Below are 24,251 nucleotides of genomic sequence, written 5' to 3' on the forward strand. Positions count from 1 at the left end.
AATACCAATACATACACTTTGTTAGAGAGTCTGCAAGACTGTCAGATTGTCGAGAAGGTACAATATGTGTCCATTGTAGAAACTTAATTACCCAAAGACTCCTTTCTGAAGGAGGTTATGTGCCTTAATGGCTTAATTACAAAGATAATTCCCTTTCTGTTGCTACCCTAGGTTATGTGAGGACAGTATTATTCACCCATATCTTATCACATGCACTCTAGAACTAGGTTAGGCTTTGAACCTCTCTCTGGCACATCCTGATGTGCTATTACAAGAGCTAAATATTGGGCATATCTTTTTCTCTAAGAAAATGAATCTCTTCCTCATTCTTCACTGGCACAGAAACGTAATTAAATCCTGTGCCTTCACATTGGAACAATTTTATAATTAACCTTAGAATAGGTGTGGGAGAACACAATTTGTTGCTGTCTGCTCTCAAACCATTGCAGAAGAGTTTTCTGTGGTGAGGGATCCCTCCTTCAGGCAGGGTCTGCACCCAAGCTTTCATGAGGATAAGAAAACTTCATAGAAAGCACATCTGGAATGGCCTGAGCTGAAGGAAAATTCATTTATTCACTCCTATTAATGAACTTGACTTACCCTCTGAAATGTGAAACTTAATATCTTTACAAATATACATTTTTATTCTTATTTTCTTATTTCTACCTATCTTCAAAGTTTTATGCAATCCATATCAATGAATAAAAAAATAATGGAAACCTAGAGTGAGAGAACTTCTCTGAAATTAAGTGACATAAATCTGAGTATCAATTGGGTGTAAAAGAAGAAAATTTATGATACATTCTTTTCAATTTAATTCATTTGAGATAGATGTTTTTCAGCCTGTGGAGAGAGACAATTACAGTATTTCACTGTGTGAAGCAGCTTAAACAATAGTGGTGTAATGGAGTAAGTCTCAGATGGAGTCCTGGGACCAGCACACTCATCTTTTCATTCTGAACCTGCTTTTATTAATTACCATCCAAGGCAGCTCCTGAATACATGAGACCTTCTTTCAGGTTGTAAATTAAGCACAGTATCCCCACATTGCTGAGTAGCTCTACATTACTCTTTTATTATGTGTATGTTCCACTTTTTCCAGTTCTCTTGAAGCCACTGAGGGTCTTTATAGACTTCCTTTACCATTATCTTGGGTAGTGCTGAGGTGACAATATTTTATTACTAAGCACAGAAGGGTTTAATAGAGTCAGCACCAGGGACAGATTTGCTTAGCTGCCACATGTGATAGGAGAGCTGAAATATTTCATTCTCATGACCAGACGTGTGCATTTCTCTCTGGAAATTGCTTTTGCCTTTATCAGCTTGGTAGAAATCTAGTGTACTGGCAAATTAAAATGAATGGGTAAGTTCAGCAGACAGTTCAGATACATGAGGCATGTAGAAACCTGATTTAACTGCCTAGTTAATGCAAGGTTCACAGTCTCTTTTCATCATGTCACTTTTTAATGGAGCAGAGAGAACAATTCTTGAATTGATCTCCTAAATTTTGCATCACTGTGCATTTACAAAAAATACAGTCACACATGGCTTAGGTTTCTGCCTCACTGGGTATATTCACTATGACAAGGAAGGAAGGAAGGAAGGAAGGAAGGAAGGAAGGAAGGAAGGAAGGAAGGAAGGAAGGAAGGAAGGAAGGAAGGAAGGAAGGAAGGAAGGAAGGAAGGAAGGAAGGAAGGAAGGAAGGAAGGAAGGAAGGAAGGAAGGAAGGAAGGAAGGAAGGAAGGAAGGAAGGAAGGAAGGAAGGAAGGAAGGAAGGAAGGAAGGAAGGAAGGAAGGAAGGAAGGAAGGAAGGAAGGAAGGAAGGAAGGAAGGAAGGAAGGAAGGAAGGAAGGAAGGAAGGAAGGAAGGAAGGAAGGAAGGAAGGAAGGAAGGAAGGAAGGAAGGAAGGAAGGAAGGAAGGAAGGAAGGAAGGAAGGAAGGAAGGAAGGAAGGAAGGAAGGAAGGAAGGAAGGAAGGAAGGAAGGAAGGAAGGAAGGAAGGAAGGAAGGAAGGAAGGAAGGAAGGAAGGAAGGAAGGAAGGAAGGAAGGAAGGAAGGAAGGAAGGAAGGAAGGAAGGAAGGAAGGAAGGAAGGAAGGAAGGAAGGAAGGAAGGAAGGAAGGAAGGAAGGAAGGAAGGAAGGAAGGAAGGAAGGAAGGAAGGAAGGAAGGAAGGAAGGAAGGAAGGAAGGAAGGAAGGAAGGAAGGAAGGAAGGAAGGAAGGAAGGAAGGAAGGAAGGAAGGAAGGAAGGAAGGAAGGAAGGAAGGAAGGAAGGAAGGAAGGAAGGAAGGAAGGAAGGAAGGAAGGAAGGAAGGAAGGAAGGAAGGAAGGAAGGAAGGAAGGAAGGAAGGAAGGAAGGAAGGAAGGAAGGAAGGAAGGAAGGAAGGAAGGAAGGAAGGAAGGAAGGAAGGAAGGAAGGAAGGAAGGAAGGAAGGAAGGAAGGAAGGAAGGAAGGAAGGAAGGAAGGAAGGAAGGAAGGAAGGAAGGAAGGAAGGAAGGAAGGAAGGAAGGAAGGAAGGAAGGAAGGAAGGAAGGAAGGAAGGAAGGAAGGAAGGAAGGAAGGAAGGAAGGAAGGAAGGAAGGAAGGAAGGAAGGAAGGAAGGAAGGAAGGAAGGAAGGAAGGAAGGAAGGAAGGAAGGAAGGAAGGAAGGAAGGAAGGAAGGAAGGAAGGAAGGAAGGAAGGAAGGAAGGAAGGAAGGAAGGAAGGAAGGAAGGAAGGAAGGAAGGAAGGAAGGAAGGAAGGAAGGAAGGAAGGAAGGAAGGAAGGAAGGAAGGAAGGAAGGAAGGAAGGAAGGAAGGAAGGAAGGAAGGAAGGAAGGAAGGAAGGAAGGAAGGAAGGAAGGAAGGAAGGAAGGAAGGAAGGAAGGAAGGAAGGAAGGAAGGAAGGAAGGAAGGAAGGAAGGAAGGAAGGAAGGAAGGAAGGAAGGAAGGAAGGAAGGAAGGAAGAAGCTCTTACCCAGGCCTGAGGTTGCCTTGGTGGCTGTGTCAGGGTGTGTTTAGCAGTCTTTGTCCTCCGAATGTTGTACTACAGCTATGCAGATCTTTGCAATAAGTAATTTTCCTCCAGCAGTGCCTTGAATGTATTTCTGATGCTCAGCTGTAAGCCCACAATCCAATTTTCCTACCCATGCTAAGCTCAGTGTTACTGCCATAGCAGTCCAAAGCAATCATGGCTAGTAGAGTCAGGACAGACTGTTTGCAGCAGGACAGGAAACACAGCAATGGGGGGAAAAAGCACTTCTTAGCCCAAGTTGTTCTTGAGATATTCACAAATACTTAGCCTGCTCAGAGTCTTGTTGTTTAGGTTTTCTGTGATTAGAAAAGACATCACTATACAGATTATTTATTTTTTTTTTTCAGGATGGTAAGGACGGTTTCTATTTGTCTCATTAACTATTGTATTAATGCTCATGCTTATCTTGCTCTTGTTCTTTGTTTCATCTGCCACGGGAACAGCAAGGATTGGAAAGAGACTGTTTTCCATCCCTGGAATGTCCCTTCACCCCTGTGAATGGATTAGAATTACTGTACCACACTGGACACAGGGTTAGGATTTACCTACTAGCCACTGCAAATAGTAATTTAGGGTACAGCAGAAACATCTGCTCAGGTATGCAGAGAAAATAGGCATTCTTACAAATCTGAATATAATTAACATTTTAGAGAACTGATGCTAATTCTAGAATAGACTTGGCAAGAAGAGGACTGCAGTAAGGCGTGTCCCCATGTGTTTTCCAAAGGCATTATCTGTACTGCCAGATAGAGAGTGCAAGTGTTGCAAATGTCACTTTTTCTGCCAAATTTGATACAGAGCATCTAATACGTGTCCCATTCCTGGTAAGCAACACCATTGGTCGTGAGGAAAAGCCTGTGGAAAAAAAAATCACCTTGAATTTCATGGACTTTGGCTCAGATCCTTTCTGTTCAAGAGCCCCATAAGATCAGACAGGGACAGCACAAAGATATGTATCTGTATGATTAAGTGGCAAATCAGATACAAAGAAACTGGCAAGGCTTTTAATCATTTAATGAAGGGAAACAAGAAAAGACAGGCTGCCCAAAACAACCCTATAAACAAGGACAAATTCACCCCTGAAATTTTAATGAATCTTATTTTTTATATTTTTATTTTGTCACTCACAAAGGTTTTTTTTTATTGTCAGCATTTCTCAGAGTGGAGAAGCCATGACTGCCATATTGCAGAATCTATTTTCTGTAGATCACAAAAGCACTAAAAAAGCAGTGAACACCAATATCACTGAAGGTTACCTGGAAAGCACTGACAGTAGACAAGACCAGAACTACCTTAATGAATTTTGTGCTCTGGGTCAATTAGAATATGGAAAATAAATTTATATTTCTGAAGTAAAAAGGAATCCAGACCTCTTTAAAGAGCAGTTTGTCTGCATTTTTGGATGTGTTTTGCTGTTTAATTCTCAAAGATTTGAGACTAATGGATATCCTCTCCAAAGTCTAAATTTTATCTGGAATGGTTTGATTGTGTTAAAGGGCTCTGAACATGGAGTGAAAAATCATGTATCAAAGAGGTGATCTGATTTGCAACAAAAGAACATTTTAAATATTTAAACAGATTAGAGAAGTGCTAGATAAGTGGAAATTGTGAATTAATTTTTGCAGCACAAGGGAGAACAAACAGTAAATAAAAATTCAGATGAAACAAAGAGGCTGCTCAGAGTCCAAGGCTCCAGTGTTGTAATACAAAAAAAGGAAATGAATGATGAGAGCAGAATTTGTGTTTTGTAATAGACAGGACAAAATGTCAGGACACTGTGTCCTGAAAAAAAAACATTAAACAAATCTTTGACACCTAATGCTCCAGTCAGTGTCAACAAGTCAGCTGCTTCTCAGGGATAAAAACATATGCTATTACACATTTCACTATCACTTGCTATTTTATAATACATGTCACATGCATCTTTTAGTTTCTTCCATTCCAGCCAGCTTGTAAAACACATTTTCCAGTTTGATTTGTTTATGGTCAGTCCCCAGTGAGTACTGAATTTTTATTGCAGTTGAGAGTCTGCATTTCAGAGCAAAGGAAGCTGGACCCTGAACCTAAAGAATTAGCTGGGTTTTGTTCAAGCTTATAATTTCTCTTATGAGAAATGATAAAATAGGACTTATATTTTTGAAATATGACCGACGTTCACTTAAAGATATAGAATTTACCATATCACAGTGAGAAGTCTCTGTGGTCACCTAGTGGAATTCAAAGGAAATTGCCAAAGCCAGTCTCCCATGCAATAGCAAAAAAGAACCTTAAGAGGGTGCTTGCTATCCTTACAATCTGAGTGTTTACACTGTGTCAGTCAACATTATCCTTCTCATCCGAACTTGGCAGGTTGTTTAAAGCAAATTGAAAAGCCAGCATCTCCCGGTTCTAGATGCTTGTAGCATTTTTATGCATCCCCTTTGCTCAGATGTAAAGGACGATATAAAATTAAAACTGTTGTAGAATCAAGGTATTTCATTAACTATTCTGTGAAATAGAAATAAGCTGCATGCAACATGAATGAGGCACAACCACCAAGCTGGGCATGAACTTTGACAACAGCTCCAGCTCTGGGTCCTTTTGTATTCCATCAGCAACACAGTAATCTCATTTTCATGAGTCAGTGATGTTCAGCTGGGCTGATTGAATAGCATTTCTATTAAAAGCCAGGTAATCTAATTTACTCACAGACTAAAATCAGTCATTTTCAGGTACGATGTGAAGGGGGCATGACTGATTCTATACCCTTTGTGGCCCGACTAGCACTGGAGTGGCTTTAGGACCACTTACAAGGATCTGTGCTTACAAGCAGGCAGAAGGAGTCACGTACAGGCGCTGTCGGCAGTTTTTGTAAAGTTTGCTTTCTTCTCGGCAACGGACCCAGGGAATACTTTACAACAGAAATGTGCTGTGGAGGGGGGACTGCAAGGACCCTAAAAAAACTGGTGTAAATTGTACTTCGCTTTTCAGAGGCATCGGGTGCCTCAGCGCCGGCACCTCGGCGGGCTGCGGCCGCCACCTGCCCGCCGTGCCCGGCACTGCCGGCCTGAGCCCGGCTGATCGCGGCTTAGGACCGGGTTTAACAGCGCAAAGACGGGCTTAAGTGTCCTCCGAACAGGAGGTGAGGATCCCAAAAGCCACAGACAGGCTTAAAGGCAGCGTCTGGGTGCCACTGATGGGTGGCGATTTGTTCCAGGCGCCTGGGCGGGCTCTGGGGCCAATTCCCTGCACAGGACTTGGAATTGGAAATGGCCCCAAGGCCCAGAGGGCCCTGGCTGCCGAGGCTGCCGAGCAGACGGGATCACAGCTTCCATGCTGCTCCTCATAGCTCGCCCTGCTGCTCGGTGTGGGTGCTTCCTCAGCCCTGAGGGCTCACAGCCTCCATGCTGCCCCTCCTGCCATGCCCTGCTGCTCGGTGTGGGTGCTTCCTCAGCCCTGAGGGTGGGATGTCACATTTGGGCACAGCCAAACCACACCGAGAGCAGAGCTGGGCCAGGAATAGTTTGATTAAAGCTGGAAATACCGCAGCAAATACCACATCAAGGAGGCTGCTTCAAAGGCCTGAGGACTCTCCCACACGTTGCCACCAGTGCATATTCCTGGCCAAGACATGCGAGGGGAGGATGAAATCTGTCACTTGGGCTTTTTGCCAGCTGGGGACTTGTACTGCTCTTTCTTGTTGTGTGTTGTGAGGGTTTTGTTTTGTTTTTAAATACAGCTTTCCTGATTGAAATCAGGCTCAATGCAAAAGAGACACTAGGCTCCTCCAGCTCTCAACAAAATCTGCATGTAAGAAGCCTGTGTTGATGATCTGGAATAAATTATTCCACGGAGGGTAAAGAGGATTTTCAGGTTTAAAGTCCTGTTATGCAAATAAGTTGTCTTCTGTTCTGCCTTTGCATTAACACAGCCTGTCATAGTTCTTCCGCCACACTTCATCTTATATTTCCAAATCTACATTTTTTCAGACAATTTGATTTCAAAATTATATTTACATTCTTAACGTCTCCTAATGAGCTTATTTCATTGGTAGCGTAAACTTAATTATGAGTCACACCAGGGGCTCTTTTGCTGTGAGTATTTCCTCCAATTTAGCCTGATCAAAGATTGGTGGGCCGTGTGAGAACCACAGCTTCAGACATTGCACTCCTGTACATTAAGAATGAGTTAAATATTTTAAATGGAAACAATCTACTCAAGTTAGTTATGTTTTTGGTAGGGACCAGAGGCTGAGTTCAGACTGTCTTTAGAAAACAAGAATAGCCCTTAACATTTTTGGTACTGTAACATATTTTCCTTTGGAAGGGATGTCCAAATGGGTAAGTCCCAATAGCTGTTCCTCAAAACTAGACACTACTACTACTACTACTACTACTACTAATAATAATAATAATAGCAACAGTGTGAATTTTTAAAGGTTTGGGGGGAGGTAGGGTTGTTTGGTTTTTTAACTGAAAATCATATTCCAGTGCTTTCATGTCTTTAGCAATTTTTTAATGCCTGTTTTCAGTCTTTTATCTTTTCATTGACCCCATTTGCTCAGGTGTAAAACGACTCTCAGTAACTATGATGTATACCCCAAATACATGCACTGCAGAACAGGCTGTCAATGACAATACTGCTGTACATCTTCTGCTTCATCCCTTTCTCTGGTGAGCTTCAGATCTGCATGCAAGGTTAAAGTGCAGCCTAGGGAGCCACAGGCCCAAGTAGCTAACCTCACCCCTGCCTCACTGTAGCCCAGATTTTAAAATCTGAGCCCTGCATTTGGTTTCTTTATTTGCAGAGGTGGGATGCTTGGCCCCCAGCTGCCCAAGACTTTAGCTCCTCACTTCCTAGAGATCTAATGTGGAACAGGAATTCACATGTGGTACTGCATAACAGCTAGAGAGGGCATTATTGCTTCAGAGGTTTTCTGAGCAGACTTTGTATGCCGTCAGTTAATTGCCAAGATTTATTTAGGAATTTAGATATTTACGTTCTCTATAACTTAGTTTAAATCATAAGCAAATCCCCATGCTTAGTCAGAGCTCCTCCTGAATAGATCAGTGTCATTCTGGCCCAGAATCACTTCCTGCATTTGTTAAGAAATATTTAATATCCCATTCATATGCTGGGAGGATTTTTTCTTTTCTTTTCTTTTTTAATCTCTGTACCATACATGAGAGGGAAAAAATCCATATGATGAATTCATATGGATATGAATTTACAGAACCTTCTCACCACAGCTGTGAAAGGGAAGAGATCTCATGCCTGCACTGAGCAGGATAACAAGCCTTGATGGTCCTAAGCAACCTCACCTGTAGCTTCCACCCACGGCCCTGTGTCAGGACTCCACTTAAGCCCAGCCTTGAGGGTGTGTTATTTTCTTTGTGAGGATGCTTGCCTTTAGCAGTCTCCAGGACCTGGCTCCTTACCTGGGCCCTGCTGGGCTGCTCCTTGACCTGTCCCTACCACCCCACTGCTGCCTGCAGGTTCCTGGTGCCGTGGTAGCTCTGCTGCTGGTGAGGTCAGTGCCTGGCTGGTGTGGCTGACCCTGCCCTTAGGAAGAAGCCCCACTCTGTGCTCCCTGATGCTTAGTGGGGAAGCCTCCTGGAAGGGCTATTTTCCTGGCAGTGCTTCCAAGGGCATCAAGTCCCCTGTGCTGCTGCTTTTTAACTCAAATATCATTATTTGTTCCTACTGCCAGTCTCTGTGATACAGGAGACTGTGAAGGACCTACATGCCCCACCTAGAGGAGTGGGTAAGTGAACTTCATTATTCCTCTGCAAAACTTGAAAGACTAAAATTTCCTCTTGTTTTTGCCAATTTTATGTCTCTCAAATATAGCTGCTTCTGACTTCCCCAGAGAAAGTGAGCAGAATACCTAATATTTATGCTTGTGCTTGATAACTGCATTTAAATTTTAGTAAATATTTATGGAGTCTTTAATTAATACACAGAGATAAAAGGCAGTAACTAAAGGAGTAAGAACCTAAAGGAAACATCAAAAAAAGCACAGCCTTTTTATACCTAATTAAGAAGAAATACTATCTTAATGAAAACTCTCAAGCAAGTAGAGAGTGAGCAAAATCAGATCAAAGGCACTCAGTAAAAGCCCATTTTAAATGAGGCACATTATTCCTCAAATAAACAATGTGTGTTGTGAAAGGGAGTGCTGCAATATTGGCAGTAGAGATATTGTGAGATTAAATCTGTTAGTTTTAGCATCTTTCTGGCTTATCCTGCTTTTTTCTCAGGAATCATTTTCCAAGTACAGCACTACTGAGCTTAATGTGCATACACTGGTAGGATCTCAGTAGACAACAGCAATCACTTAAGGACAGATGCTGATACTATTTTGTGTTTTGTGCTTTTTTTAATGTTTGAAATACTGTAAATCTGTACTAATGGTACTTAAGTAAATGGAACTAATCTGGTCCTAATTGTATTTTGATTTCCACTCTAAGGAGCCCATAGTGAGGTATGATATCTGGAGTAAATATATGTATTCATGAAACATGAGAAGAACTACTACTGGAAGAAAATGTTAGCAGCAAAACACAACACAGAGAGATGAACCTGAAGTTCTCATATGCAAATAGTGTTTGGAAGTTCTTGCAGCTCCACCAGTCCTACAACTGAAACAATGCCAAGTCAAAAATTGAATATGTTTTAGCATGGACAAGGGAATAACATGATCCTGAGACAGGCTGCACTAAGTTAAAGATGAATGGAAGAAGTCAGCACTAGGCCAAATAGGCATTTGTTCCACCAGGAGAAAAACAATAATACTTTCTTCAGGATGCTTTCCAGTCTGCAGCTGGGAGACTTCCTGACACAAAGATTAAAGTTGCAATTTAATGATTATTAAAAAACCCTATTGGTATGGTTTTTTCATTAAATAGTTGTACTGCTTTTTAAAACCCTTTTTGGCTTCCAAATTCAGCACAGTCTGTGACTATGGAAATGCTGCCTGACTCTTCATTTTTGTCTTCTTTAATTTTAAGCCCGTTTTGTTTTGATGCCCATTTATCATAACAAGACTAACTGAATAATGAATGCCATGACTTCAGATCCCTCCTGCTCTTCATTTGTCATTTTTCCACCTCTCTTTAGTGTGTAGGACCAAACCTGAATTCTCTGTTCAAACTGGCTATAAACTCCTATACAGCAACAGGGAGTTGACATACTGGAACAGTGGTGATTATTGTTTGTTCTTCAGTCCTTCCCTAATAATTTCAAGCATTTGATTACTTAGTTAAGGCAAGCCAATAAATTGGCCTATTGAGAGAGCCATTAGCAAGGACTCCAAGATTATTTTTTCCTCTGATGAAAGCTACTTTATGTAGTGATACTATCTCTATAAGCCTGTATTTGTAACTGATTCTGCATTACAAGACCCTTTTCTGACACCTACTTAATTTGAAACTCAGTATCATGAGACTTGTGCAGTTCTTCAAGTTGAGCTTTTTTTTACTGCACGAAACGATTTTCTAAAATTCTGTATAACCCTGCCATCCCCCTATTTACTTAGTTCCCTCCTAGTTAATTAATATAGTGCCTATTACAGATTAATGTGGGATTGTGTTGATAAACTGCTTCTTGAAAAAGCAAACTAGTCTTTCATCTCTCTGATTCAATGCCTTATTTATTTATAACAGGAACTGTCTTCTTACTATACAATAGATTGCTTCCCCCCTGCCCCCGCCATATCTTTTGGTGAGTGACCTTGCCAAAAGCCTCTGAAAATCACACATTTATCTACCTGCTTCTGAATCAAGGAATACCAACATATCTCTGTGGCATAATTTCCCTGTACAAATCTGTCCTGAGCCATTATTCACATTATAATTTTGATTTAATTCTATTCTCTACTGTGGCCAAGTTTCAAAATCCGATTTAACAGTTTGTATTTGCTTGCAACTTCCTTAGAAACCTTTTCAAAAAGAAGCAACAAACCACCTCTTGCACTCACCAGCTCTGGCCCCCTGTGCTGCAATGATATAGAATTTGATCATTTTGTATGTGACTGCCTTCTCTGGATGGGCATCCAGAGGCACAAGCAAGTGTGGAGCCGTGTGTAGCTTTGACCTCACAGTGCACTGGAAAACAAAGTCTACCTGTACTCATAGTATTGCTGGGCCAAGGGAGAAATATTAGAAAGGCTGTCCATAAAATGAAAGTTGTGGATGATTAAAAACCTCACTGAAAAATCCTTTGAATTCTGGATAAACTCTTTCTGTAGTTGGAAAATGAGGTGTATTTTAAGACCTGTCATTACTGCAGTCTAGGAGAGCTTCTTTGTTCTTGGAGCTCCACAGATGTTTGCAAATTAAAATACAGATTTGCAATATGAATGTATGTGGAGATGGAGGAATGATTATTTGTTTTCTTTGCTGAATCACAAAAACTAAGTAATTGCCCAAGACAACATTGGCAGTTTGAGTGAAACAAACTTAATTTTTGTAACTTACTCCTATTTGTAAATTATGGGTTTAACTTTCACAATTAAGTATCATATATCATATGGTGGAAAATGTTATTTGTACTTTTAATCATTTTGCCTTGTCTGTTTTACAGAAACTGGTGTGCTTATGTCCATACCAGACTCATACCTACAGTTGTGGTGGATAACCTAGAAACCTTCTCATCAGGCAGAGCAAAGCCTTGCACTTGGCAAATTGGATCCTGTGCTCAGAGGTATGGAGAACTGGGAAGAAAGACTATCTGCAAGCACTTTAATTACAACCAAATACACCATAAATGTGATTATAACTTGAAAAATTAATAGGAAAACAAGAAGGGAGCATGCCCTCACTCTGGCACCCTCCAGTCAGTTCAAAGTCTTTGAGTCAAAGAGAGGTGCACAAGTAAAAAGCTTTAAAGCACATGCAGGGAAGAAAATCCTTTCTGTGCAGTTTTCCAAGCTTGTGCTCTGTTGAAGCAAAAAGCTTCCCCTGAGAGGCATAAATATTTTTATTATCTCTCTGCTTAATCCTTATTTCTGGCACAGCTTTGGTCAGGCAGTGAATCTAGACAGGTAATTGGCCTGGATGGAACTTGTAAATAATACCTCTGTTAAACATTCGGGTTTTCCTTTGTGGTTTGGGTGTCTCATTGTATTCTCTAAATGTTAGCTTTCAGTCATAAGTTAAATTGGATTTTCATGCATGAATTTGGAAAATGGCAAAATAAAGCAGCACCAGCAAAATGCAGACTGTAATGTATTTTTCCCTTGACAAATTTTAAAAGCCTCTTAAAAGTCAGTTTGACTGTTCTGAGAATTGTCTTCTAGATGGTATGGCAGAACACACTTAAAGCTTTGAGTTGAAACTGGGAATAGAGCTTCCTTAGCATTTGGTGACTCTGAAATGCAATTGACTGCGTGGCAAAACTGTGGAGTGGACCCCGTGGTTGAAGTGTTGCTGATTTTGTTTTTTTGTTTTAGGTTTTTTTCATATTTCATTTGCTTTAGGTCCTTGTGCTTCTCTTATAAATAAGGCTCTACTATATAAATTTCTGAGGCTCCTTTACATGGATTATTTTTGAAATTTCTATTCCTGATTAACTCCTTTCAGGAACACTTTGTTTTTATGAGTGGTTTTAGGAATGGATTATGCTAATGCAGAATAGGGGGTTTTTATCATCACACAATCCACGCAGCAAAATAACCAGGAACTCTCTTGAATTCCATTCACCTTAATCTTTATTGAGTTCTTGCTGCTGAAAAAGACATTTCTTAAAGCCAAAGCTGCCTGGGGACACATGCAAAGCTTCTGCCAGCTGCTATGAGAATTTTAATATATGTAATATTACATCCCTTGGGAAAGGGTGACAACATTAACTGGAGTGTAAAATATGGTGGCGATTTTTAATGCATTGGGAGGATGTTTTGGTCTGACAGCCTTTAAATTTCTCTCTTTTTCTGGAATAATTTATACAAGGAGTGTGTGTACAAAACAATTCAGTAACTGTTTTATCATATTTTCTGAGATTTTAGGTGTTTTTCATGTCAGTGCTTATAGCTAGTAACAGCATGTGACATTATTTTTATTTGAACTTTATATTTAACATCTTAAAAGGGCAAGGAGAGTTGCTGTAGTTTATTCTGTATGCCCTACAGCAGCATGTTCATTCTAAACTGACTTCTCTGTGAAGTTAAGAAACCCAGGAGAAGTGATGGGGTAGCCAGGACATGCAGAATCTGTTGGAACACAGAAAAAATTGCTGCTTCCTCTGATGTTGCATGCTGTTAAAGCAATAACTGAAGCCTCACAATTACATAGAAAGGCCCTGGTTTCCCTGAAATCCAGAGTAGAATTTTTCACACTTTATTGGATTAATGGTTGTATGATCTTGTTTAAATAATCAGAAGGGAAGGTTTCCAGTGTGCACTAAATGTGTGCTGATGTGGTGTAAATTTATTGTGGATGATTTTTTCCACCCATTTCAAAGAAAAGTGGTACATGAAAATCATGGGTTTGTCTCCCTTTTTCAGTTTAGTAATTATTAATTGTAATGTCTTCCATAAAAGATTGCAGTATTTGAATCCTGAGTAAGATATTCTAGGAAGAAATCTAAAGAGACATCAGGCTTCTTTAAAATTCATGCAGATAATCTGGAGGTTGCAGTATTAAAGCTGTGATTGCTAATGAAACACCAAACCCTAGTTAGAATTCACTTTGAATTTCAAGCAGTAATAAAAGGATATGGCAAGTGAGATAATGTGATGAAGCTATGCAGGTATCTTAGAGCTCCTCTTTAGTTACCTAAAACAGATTTAAATAGTTCTCATTTCACAGGTCCCAGACAACAACACACCAGGCTTACAGAATCAAACATAAAATAGTGACATCGCTGGAGTGGAAGTGCTGTCCTGGGTACAGTGGGCAAAACTGCCAGCCCAAAGGTGAGTAGAGCTGTAAGGGTCTGAACTCTTCACTTCAGCAAAAGGAAACAATGCAAGTTTGATCTGTGAGCAAATGGTTCTATTGAAAACAAATGCAGTGCTTTCTGTCAAATTCAAACCCAGAAAAATGCACAATAAAAAAAAAAAGCTTTGGGATGTTGACTCTTCCCTGCATGTGAATTTCCAGAGCATCTAAGCAGAATGTCTTTTCCCCTCTTCCACTCTAAATAAAGCTCATAAAATCTCCAGGCATATTTCATTTTGCTAAAATATGGAGTTTGCATTCAGTGCATCTCTACTTTTGACCTTTTAGTTATTGAGAATTGCAGTGCTGGGGGAATTAAATCCAGATCCTCTATTGAACACTTGCTGTAATATTCCTCTACACAAGTGTTTTCTTTTGCCTTTTGGTTTCAGACTCCAAGAGTATATTTTGTTTGTGATAAAGTAATGAATCTTTTCTTTTTACTTCTCTGAATTTTGTACTTATTCTACTGTTCATTTCAACAGTGACTGAATTTTTCTAGGTATTACACATGATCCTTGTGTAATTGTACCCTTTTTGACAGAATAGCCTTTTACCTCTGCCCTGGTGATCAAACATGTAGCATCATATTGTAATTTTACATCTGTATAAAAGCCCTTTCTTTGCTGCTGGCCTAAAGCAAGCAGTCCTTGAAAAATTAGATATGGCATCAGCATACAGGTTTTAAATTAATGAATATTGCAAGAGAGGCTATTAGATATGATAGGGAATTCAATCAGCAGCAGTAAAGTAAAGGGCTGTGATTAAAAATTAATGTAGAGGAATGAAGAAAAATCACTATTGTTCACATCCAGGAGGGAAATTTCAGTGCCAAAGAGCCAGAGCCTTGGCAGGCACAAAATTCTCCTCTGCACAGCAGTGAGGAGTCAGACATTAACAGATATAACAGCAAGGCTGTCCAGTGAGCATGGATCAAGTGTTTTAAATATTTCCTTTCAGAAAAGAGCAAACATTAGCAAAAATAGATTAAAAAGAATGTAAAGGGTAGCATTGAAGGGTGATGTCACTAGTTGACAAAATCAAAGTGGCATCAAAATAACAGGCAAATATTGATCAGGAAGAAAATCTGTATAACTCAATTTGTAGTGGCATCTGTGTAAAAAAATAAGGATAAAGGGAAGTGCTGTGAAGTGTTACAGGAGCTGGTGTTACATCTCCTGAGTTCTATTTTCAAACCTCTTCTGGCTTGCTGAGTAACTTGGGGAAGCCACTTAGAATCTGCATAACCAAGTTTACTCATCTAGAAAATTGAGATGACACTTATCTCACAGGGGCACTGGGATATTTAATTAATTAATGCTTGTAGAAATGCTTAAAGAGATTGGGATGAAAGGTGTTATGTCAGAGAAGCTTTTCTTCCTTGCTTCTGGAATCCTGCCTCCCAGAGGAGCAGACCACCAGCACAAGCCTGCTTGCATTATTCAATTCCCACCGAGGGACGTGGGCTAATGAACTTGAACAGCTGGGAGCCCCAGAGCCTTGTCTTCCTTCCTGTGCTCCACAGCAGCAGGGCAGAGGCACTGAAAGTGCTGAGTGAGGCGTTCCTGAGCCTCACTGAGCCTCCCACTTGGCCTCTCTGTTGTTCAACAACAGAATTGTTACTGAAGGGTTTCTGTGCCAGGGGAACTGGGCTGTTCTGACAATCCTGTAGATCCTGGAAAGGCGCTGTTAGTGGGATGTGGGTTGCTCATAGCAAATGCTGATTTAAAATGCCTTCTGGTTCAACTTCTCTCTCAGACAGAGTGAAGTCATATGTAACTATTTCAGGCTGATAGTCTAGGTAGCAGAAACCACTTACCACCACCTGATAGCTATTACCACACATCTGAAAGTCTTATTTGGTAGCCCCCTTGTAACTGCTTGGCAACAGATGCTTCTCAAGGTAGTGCAGTAATAAGAGAGATGCAAGTAATATGTTCAGATCGCTGTTTCTAACCTTACCTCCCTTGTGGCAACACATGACCAAATTGGCTAAGACATGGATCCTATTCCAGCATGGACAATGCAATTTTTAAGGGAAAATTTATAAGAATGAAAAAATGTAGATGTCATTTTTATAAGTCTAACGAGACAAGTCAATATGGATGATTCAACAGTTAAAGCATCATCATTTTGACTGGGAATATCAAATGCTTAACTGAGAGCAAAACTACTAAAACAAAAGGACAATTAAACTCCAAGTTGCAGACTTCATGATCTGTCGCTTTTACTAAACACAGCTTTATTTTAGCTTCGTGTGTGTAGTAATGAAATCTCGGTTCCTCTATGCGCATTCAGAACACGGAATTATATTGTTTAGAGCCAGCAGCCGGCTCTGCCACAGCCGCTGTCAGCGCGAAATTCCCTGGAGTGGCACTGATGCCATTTCTCCAGCAGATGGCCATGCGATGTCCCATCCTCTGCGTGCGGTGAGCGGCATGCAAAAAAGCTGGGAATTCGCCTTGAAACACAGGGAACGGGAGGAAAATACCTACCCCCCTCTCTGGGAAGCCCCTTCAGCTATTCGTGCTTCATAAAGATACATTGAGTCAAAAGGACGCCTTTTTTTTTTTTTTTTTTTAATATTCCCTGAAATTATTTGGAGTGCTGTGTTTAAAAATACATAGGACAATAAATTATACATCTAGGCCAATATACTGGATGATAGACACCTAATGTTAAATTTCTGTAGGCATTACCTGTTTTTCTGATACAACTGGAAGGGCTCATTGCTCAGGATTTTGTATTGCTGCTTTTTTCGTTTTGTTTGTGGTGCTTTGTTATGGCAAATGGCCCCTCTAAGGTGGGTCTAGCTGTCTCATTTGAATTTTTTTTTGGTTTAAATTGAGCATGGCATATCTAATTTTTAAAAGGTCTCAAATGTGAGTCATTTGATGGCTATTTCTACCCTAAAGAGTATGTCTATTAGGTTTTTGGTCTGGTGCTCCCATCACACCTGCTGTTATCCAGCATCTACAATGAGAATTTCAGCTGTGGGAATAAGGGGCACATAAATGTAATCACCATATGATGTCTTGGAGTGATTCCTTTGGAAAAGACCTGAGCCCTGCTGGAAGAATGATGTAGGAGAAGCTGTATTGCTAGGGACTCCTCTGAATTTGTTTCACAAATGAAAAGCCTGAATTTCTAATGCTGCTTGCCAAGTACCTTTGCTGTGCCGTGGTGAAATGTGATAAGCACACAATATGTGACTGTCTGTGGGTGAGGCTGGTGTGTGTGTGCATCACTGGCTCCAGCCCTTGCTGCTGTCAGAGGCAGTGCCGTGCACTTGGGGCTTGCTCCATGGCTGGTTTGCCCTGACAGAGGTGCTGTGTGCTTGATCTCACAGCCATTATGTTACCTGAATGTAATTTACATGAAGAATTTTAAAGCATTAGTAAAACAAGCACACAGGGCGAAATATGTAGCCTTGGAACTTTAGGAGTGAATAAAACTGTGAGGGTTTGGGTATTCTAGAATGTGGGGCAATTGATTTATTAGGGAGGATGAAAGATAAGGTGGGTAGTATATATATATATAAAAAAAATGTGGCATCTTGTAGCAGCAACTGTGTCAGTGAATGCATTTAGAGCAATGGAAAGACCAGTAAAGAAAAGAATAAAAGGACATTGATCAGCTGGTCTTTATCACAGGCAAGTAATTGACTCCCTTGTCATAGATTGTATCACCACAACACCACCTAATAAATCCTGTATAATGAGTTGGGCTGACTGCAAGAATTTAGCTTCTGTCAAAAACCATGCCACAAAGATAACAGAAGCTGTTGAAATTATAACCATTTGCAGATTTTGTATTGCTCATCAGGCAATTTGAAAGGATTTTATCAAACTATTGATCCATATGATGATTTCATCTGAGTTCCTAGCCTAATTTTTACAGCACCCTTAATTTACAACTTAGACACCTTATATTGTCCTAATTGAAGTCTATTTATCTTCAAATGTTATGTGAAACATAGAATTTCTTGACTGCACATTTTAATCCATTTCCCTGGAAACTCGCATTATGGCTAAACTAGATTTTAATATTTGAAGTGCAAAATAATGTCACCATACCCAAGTTATTCTGCTTGTACTCTACTAAAGACTGGAAATCACATTAGTGCCAGATAAGTGGCATTCCTTAGATATGCTCTTCCTGGAACATTGACTTCAAAATGTTTCACAAACTGAACAAGTATATAAAAATTGGTATCATTTTACACTAGTAAACTTATTACCTAATTTGTGCATATTTTGTTTTTCAAAATAGAAAAATAAAACAACATCATTAAGCCTGATGGCTAGAGAATGTATGTTAGGAATATGGAAATCTCAGTTCTGTTCCCAGCTATCTGACCAGTTCATTACTTTTTGTGAGTGAAGGCACTTAACTTTCTGGACTTCAGTTTCCACAGCTATGACATTGAATTAATATTGTTAGTCCAGCTATTTTCAAATTACTTTCAGATCTTTTGGGCTGAAATGTAAAATAAAACAGATAATCTCATCTGAGAGAAACCAGAGAAAATACTGACAAAATTGCCACCTTTGTGAAGTTTTTTTATATACGTATACTAGTCATAAATGTCAGGTGACATTTGTTGGAACTTAGAACTTGATATAGCTTTTGAAATTGTTCTTATTTTTTAGGTGCTACAAAAATATAATATCACCATTGTCTTTAGTAGTAAGATTCCCATGGTTGAAGATCTGTGTAATCTGTAAAAAAAAAAAACAAAACAAAAACAAACCAAAAAAACCCAACCCAAAAATCAATTTCAGCAAACCTGGTTAATTTTGTAATCATTAAAAATCCTTAATTAACTTTACAGCTGACAGTCTCTGTATTGTCTTTATACTGCTGTTTTATATTGTTCTAAAATATTCCTCTAGAATTTTTTGCCCATGGCATTTAAAAATCCTGTTCATTATACAGCAATTTTAGACATTTTAATATTAACATCAGCCCCTGCCATTCTTGAGAAGTCTTTTATAAAGACAGTCGCCATCTTGAGCAATGTGGTCCCACATTTCATGAAGCAGGTAAGAGTCACTGCAGATGATCAGGCTTTGGTACAACTGGTACAGAATAAAGAAAGAAAAAAAAATTGTTGTGCAATCATCCAATCATCCCAATTATCATGTTCTGTGGTTCACTCACATCCTTTGCTTTCCTTTTTCTCCCTTCTCTAGCTCAAGAACAGCAATCAGTTATACACAGCAACCAGGCTGAAAGCAGCAGAACTGTTGGTGAGAGGACACCAGGCGCTCTGCAGGACCCCAGTGGGCCAGGTCAGTTGATAAAATTGCTCTCACCTCTACCCAGTCACTGAGATCACTGCAAAAACAATTTGAGGAAAATCTTTGCCTACTGAAGGGACCTGAATGCAATGTCAATTTCTATCAGTCATGGTGCAGTGGTTTGCTCTTCTGATAAAGATGGGCAGAAGATACTGAATTTAAATGCACCAGCAGGTTAGAAATAACAGAGGGTTTTGTGCCTAAATTAAAACCAAGGAAGTATTTGGTATAGAAATATTTAAACTATTATGTTATTGAATACAATAAATTAATTAGCAGAGAAAAAAAAGTTAAACCAAAAAACAAAGCAAAAATCACCAGCACAAATACAGAAGTAGTACAGACCAGCACTGCACACACAAGAAAATGCAATGAAGTTGTTGACTAGACGAATATGTGATTATTGCTGTATTCTTACAAATATTGGTTCTTTATTCAAAATCAGTACAAAGATGTTTCAAACCTTAACAAGGGCGGCTCAGGCATCTTTTAAGCTACCTACTATGTCTAGGATGATGAAATAACTAACAAAGCAAGAACTTAAACATTTTACCAGAGAGGTTTGAGAGTATTTCTTAATGCCTTGTGCACTTGCTCATTGTTGTATTTACTTTATGTAATCTGGATATTATGTTTTTGGAATATAATGTCAGTGTTGTCTTGCAAGTATGTACAGAAAGATGAGAATTGTAAGAGCTGGTCAGTAACAAAAAAGATTCATTCAAATTCATATAGTGATTTATATTGAGAACCTTTGTTAGATGACTGCTTTGTGAAAAGCTTCTCCATGTTTTGGTCGCTAATTGCTGGAAGTTTTGTTTGGGAGATAGCCTGTGATGTTTGCCATTTTAGGAGGAGGCACCCCACTGTTGCCTACATGTGCTGTGACATGAATGGTGGCTGGTTTTTATGGGGATAAAGCCCCATTCCCCCATTGTCTCAGGGTCAGGTCAGAGGTGGAGTTTGGGGCTCCAAGGGTAGCCTGAGTCCTAGCTGATGGCAGCTTTGGTCTTAGAGAAGTCCTGCAAGGTTTGCAATTTTTGGAGGCAGCACCTGACTTTGGCCACATGCACCTGGTCTCAGTTGGTGGCCCCTTTCTACTTTTCATGGTGAGGAGCCAAAAAAATAGCCATGATGTGAAGGAGTGCTTAATGGAAGTATATTCCTTGAATGTTCTTACTACCTTTCTTCTCTTTTGAATTTGTTAATGTTTCTCTTATTTTTGTCTACACTGCCTTTTTGTATAACCACCATCTGTTCCACACTGTGGTGGTGTTGTCCCTCACCTATTGGCCTATATCCAGAAATATCCTCCTGAAGCAAATAAATAAGTCAGGTTATATTCTCAGGTCTGTGATTTGCAGTTTTAAATACCTTCTTGTGGGCTAAAATGCCTGCTGAGAGAACAGGGTGTCATAATTAAGATTGCCACAGAGTTTTATGGAGATTTTACACATGCATGTGCTTATAAGCATGTATGTGCTTTATTTTAGATCTTAATAGACAGGAGGAAAAAGAGAAGGAAAGATGGAATCTGGCATGGAGATTTAGAGTGGTATTTTTGAAAGGGAGTTGGGCTGTTGTGCCTTGGTGATACTGTGTGAGCAACCAAGTCTTTCAGGGCTGGAGGGAGGGACGTGTTTAGTAAAGCAGACAGGGCCTACTATGAAAACGTGAGCTTGATCAATAGAGCACTGAGACATGCCACTGCTGTTAGTAGGAATTATCTCTGAGAAATAAATCTGAAATGGGACTCTCTAACCTCCATGTTAATTGCTTTTCTGTTATTTTTAAATCAAATTGCGTCAGTCTAGAAAGAGAGAGATACCTGTTGTGGCTGTCAACCCTGCAAACATGGCCTGGGGCCAGGCCTGACTGCTGTGGTCTGTCATTCCATCAGCACCTGCTATGGCTCTACAAGCCAAATTCTGCTTCCAGCTCCCACTTTGCAGCCATGCCACTTTCAGGCACAAAACCTCACTTTCAGGTTCATGTAACTTCTCTTCCTCCCTCAGTGGGAACTGGTAGAAACCAAGCTAAAAAAACCTTTGTCCTGCAGGTTAGTTATCAGTTTGGGTGACTCTGCGTGAGCTGCTGATGAATTCAGATCTGTTTCTCATAGTAACAATCAACCACAAGCAGAAGTGTCCAGACCTGTTTGTCTCTCACAAAGCTTTATTATGAAGACAGAGGTCTATCAATGGCCTGTCTTTGCAGTGCCAGTGAGAAGAATGGCCAGAGTCTAAACGAGGTGGTCAAGTTGGAAACAATTTAGTACTTATCTAAGTAGATACCTTGGGCTGAGAACACAGCTGGAGATCCTGGCATCCTAACCTAAGAGAGTCTTACTCTCCAGGCTCTTACTATGATGGCCTTTACAAGAGCCATGACTCTACAGGAGAGCATTCTCATGAGTGTTGGCCTGCTTCATCTGCATCTCTACCTCTCTTTGCATACCAGAATTTTAAAGAATACAAGTCATCAGAAGAATATGCCCTTTTGCATATAACTTTCTTGGGGTTTTTGGAGCCTTTGAACCCCTGTACTAAGACAGGATTTCTGATTAGAACTGTTTGCTGCCATAAAATAGACACTGGTACTGTAATGAAAAGTGACAAAGGATCAGTAGGAATACTGTAAACTTACACTAATGAATATTTGTATGCAATGCTAAAGAATCTCATCCATAGCAATTTATTAAGTCATAGTATAGTCCAGATAATTTGGGAAAATATATCACATGCCAAACATAGGCATTTAGGCTGAATTCTTGAAGGAGATTTTCTAGCTTTGCTTTCAAGAATTCAAGCACCTGATTTTATCAGCATCTTCTGAAAATCCCAGACTAAGTTCAATACCTGTCATCTGTCAAACTCAGACGGCTGGCTGAAGTCATGTGGAGTCCTAATTTTCAACATCAAGGCATCCTTCACCATTACCTATCTTAAAAGCATCCATCTAGGCCTTTTTATTCCTGAGGAGACTACAAGTATCAAGAGCAATTTGGGCAGATTTTAAAATAAACTTGACTTTGTAGGTTAAGCTTCTATTTTTAATTATAATTTTGGAATCATTATTCCACAGTAATTTATCTATTAGCTGTTTTTCTGTCTTGCTGCTGTGTTGAACAAGTCTTTATTTTGACCCTAACAATGGAAAGATAATGTATTCTATCAGACACAAGCCTTGCAAATTCATGAAGTTGTGTTATAAATGGTAAGTAAAAATGAATGCTTTTGTGATTGTGTTAGAGGAGATTGACTAAATGAGAGTTAACTGAATACCCTGTAGGGTGCTAGGTAGAGGAAGAATGGCATTATGTTGATTAAAATAAGGTAAGCATTCAGAATACTTTATAATGGATACATATGCTTCAGTAATTAGTAACTGCTGTGCTGCTGAATCTCACTAATACATGGTACATGACAAAAATCAAGATGATTCACTCAAAAAAAAATTTCAGAAAATTTTCACCCCACATTTAGCTAATATTTCTCAGTCAATTAGACCTTCTTTTATTTATTCACTGAAGGACGTTTAGCAATACTTTTTTTGGGGTTTTTTTCTCATTTTGTTTCCTTACCAAGCACTTTATCAAAAAATGAATGAGAAGATTAGCAGTCAGGAGATGAAACTGACTTTTCTACAGAAGAAGGTTGACAGCATTGCTGCTGCAATGAATGATATGACCAAGATGCTTTCTTCTCTGGAAGGCAAAATCAATGAAGATAAGGGCAGAGACTTCCAGTCTTTTCTAAAAGGTAAGAAAAATAAATTAATGTAATCACTCACCCTGTTAGAAGTGCCAGGAAAAAAAAAAAGCTAAACATCTTCCTAGACTGTTCTATTCTGTTACTCTAAACTTGTTGGGAGAACTCATTTTTAAAATTGCATTTCATAAGAGAGGAATTTGCTTATTGCAACATTCACTATGGTGTTTTTCATAGTGACAAAAAATTTATATTCTTGGATGCTTCATCATCTACATGGTAGCTTAAGCTACTATCAAGGCATTTTCATTTGCTTAGAGCATCTGCAAATATCCTTATGTCTGTTTCTGTTTATCTGGCAGCTGCTAAAGGATGTAGTATTTGTTTTGCTACCAAGGCTTACTAATATTCTTTAATACATAATTCACACACACAGGGCAAACTATAAGGAATTCTGTGGTGGCTGTGTTTATAATACAGCAAACATTCTGCTGAATAATTTGTCCCTGATTGTATTAGGCTATCTTTGATAAACATCTGTACTCATGTTCAGTATATGAGAAAGACACAGCACACAGCTAGAGATCAGATCCTCACCAGCAGAACTGTGCATCCATTTGTTGTGAATCCTGTTGCAAGATCTGGGTGTTACCCAGTTCAAAGTGCTGTTTAACAACCAGATTCAGACAGAAACTTTCATTTCCTCAATGTGCAATATTTTTCTAATTTTTCAGGAATATTCCCCAAACCATATTTTGCACTTAAGAATCCAGAGACTTTTCTACTATTTAAAAATAGAACAGAGGTTCTGGAGTTCCTTACATTGAGATGAAACTGAACAAAACAACAAGGGGTTTTGTATCTCCCTCTGATTTATCAAGTTGGGTGCCATTTCTTGTATTTTCAGTCCTCTGTCTCCTGAGCTGCTCCTGCCATGTGCTAGATGGCTCTCTTGTATGCAAGTTCATTCCATCTCTTGATCGCTGACCTGCTTTCACCTCTCCACATATTGCTAGATGGCATTCTTGACCTTTGGGTGCACGTTTAATCTGTCTTTGAATGTTTTCCATTTCCCTTCTGCTTTCTCCTCATTTTTTTTTTTTCTATTTCACTCGTTCTAGCTGTCATTTTCATGCTAGTCTAAGACGGGTTTTTCAGCATCCTGTGTTTCTGCTTCTGCACTTCCTCTCTCTATTTCAGGGTCTAAGTCTTAATTAAAATGTGCTGTCCAAAAACCCTCCTTCTTGTAAAATGCCCTTCAAGTCCTTAGTGGTTTTACCTGTAACATTTTATTCCTGCTCAGAAAAAAAT

The 24,251-nt window shown here is 39.6% G+C and overlaps 1 protein-coding gene across 1 annotated transcript in view; it reads left to right on the top strand.

The window, feature by feature from the left end:
* Positions 1 to 24,251, top strand: part of MMRN1 (multimerin 1) — a 40,235-nt gene that overhangs the window by 3,026 nt on the left and 12,958 nt on the right. Inside the window, exons 2-5 of the mRNA XM_059471283.1 lie at positions 11,574 to 11,693; positions 13,796 to 13,902; positions 19,123 to 19,221; positions 22,818 to 22,991. Coding sequence (XP_059327266.1) covers positions 11,574 to 11,693; positions 13,796 to 13,902; positions 19,123 to 19,221; positions 22,818 to 22,991 — 500 coding nt within the window. The remainder of the gene's footprint in view (positions 1 to 11,573; positions 11,694 to 13,795; positions 13,903 to 19,122; positions 19,222 to 22,817; positions 22,992 to 24,251) is intronic.

The sequence above is a fragment of the Ammospiza nelsoni genome, chromosome 4 (assembly GCF_027579445.1).
Source record: "Ammospiza nelsoni isolate bAmmNel1 chromosome 4, bAmmNel1.pri, whole genome shotgun sequence".
In the NCBI taxonomy this organism is placed as follows: domain Eukaryota; kingdom Metazoa; phylum Chordata; class Aves; order Passeriformes; family Passerellidae; genus Ammospiza; species Ammospiza nelsoni.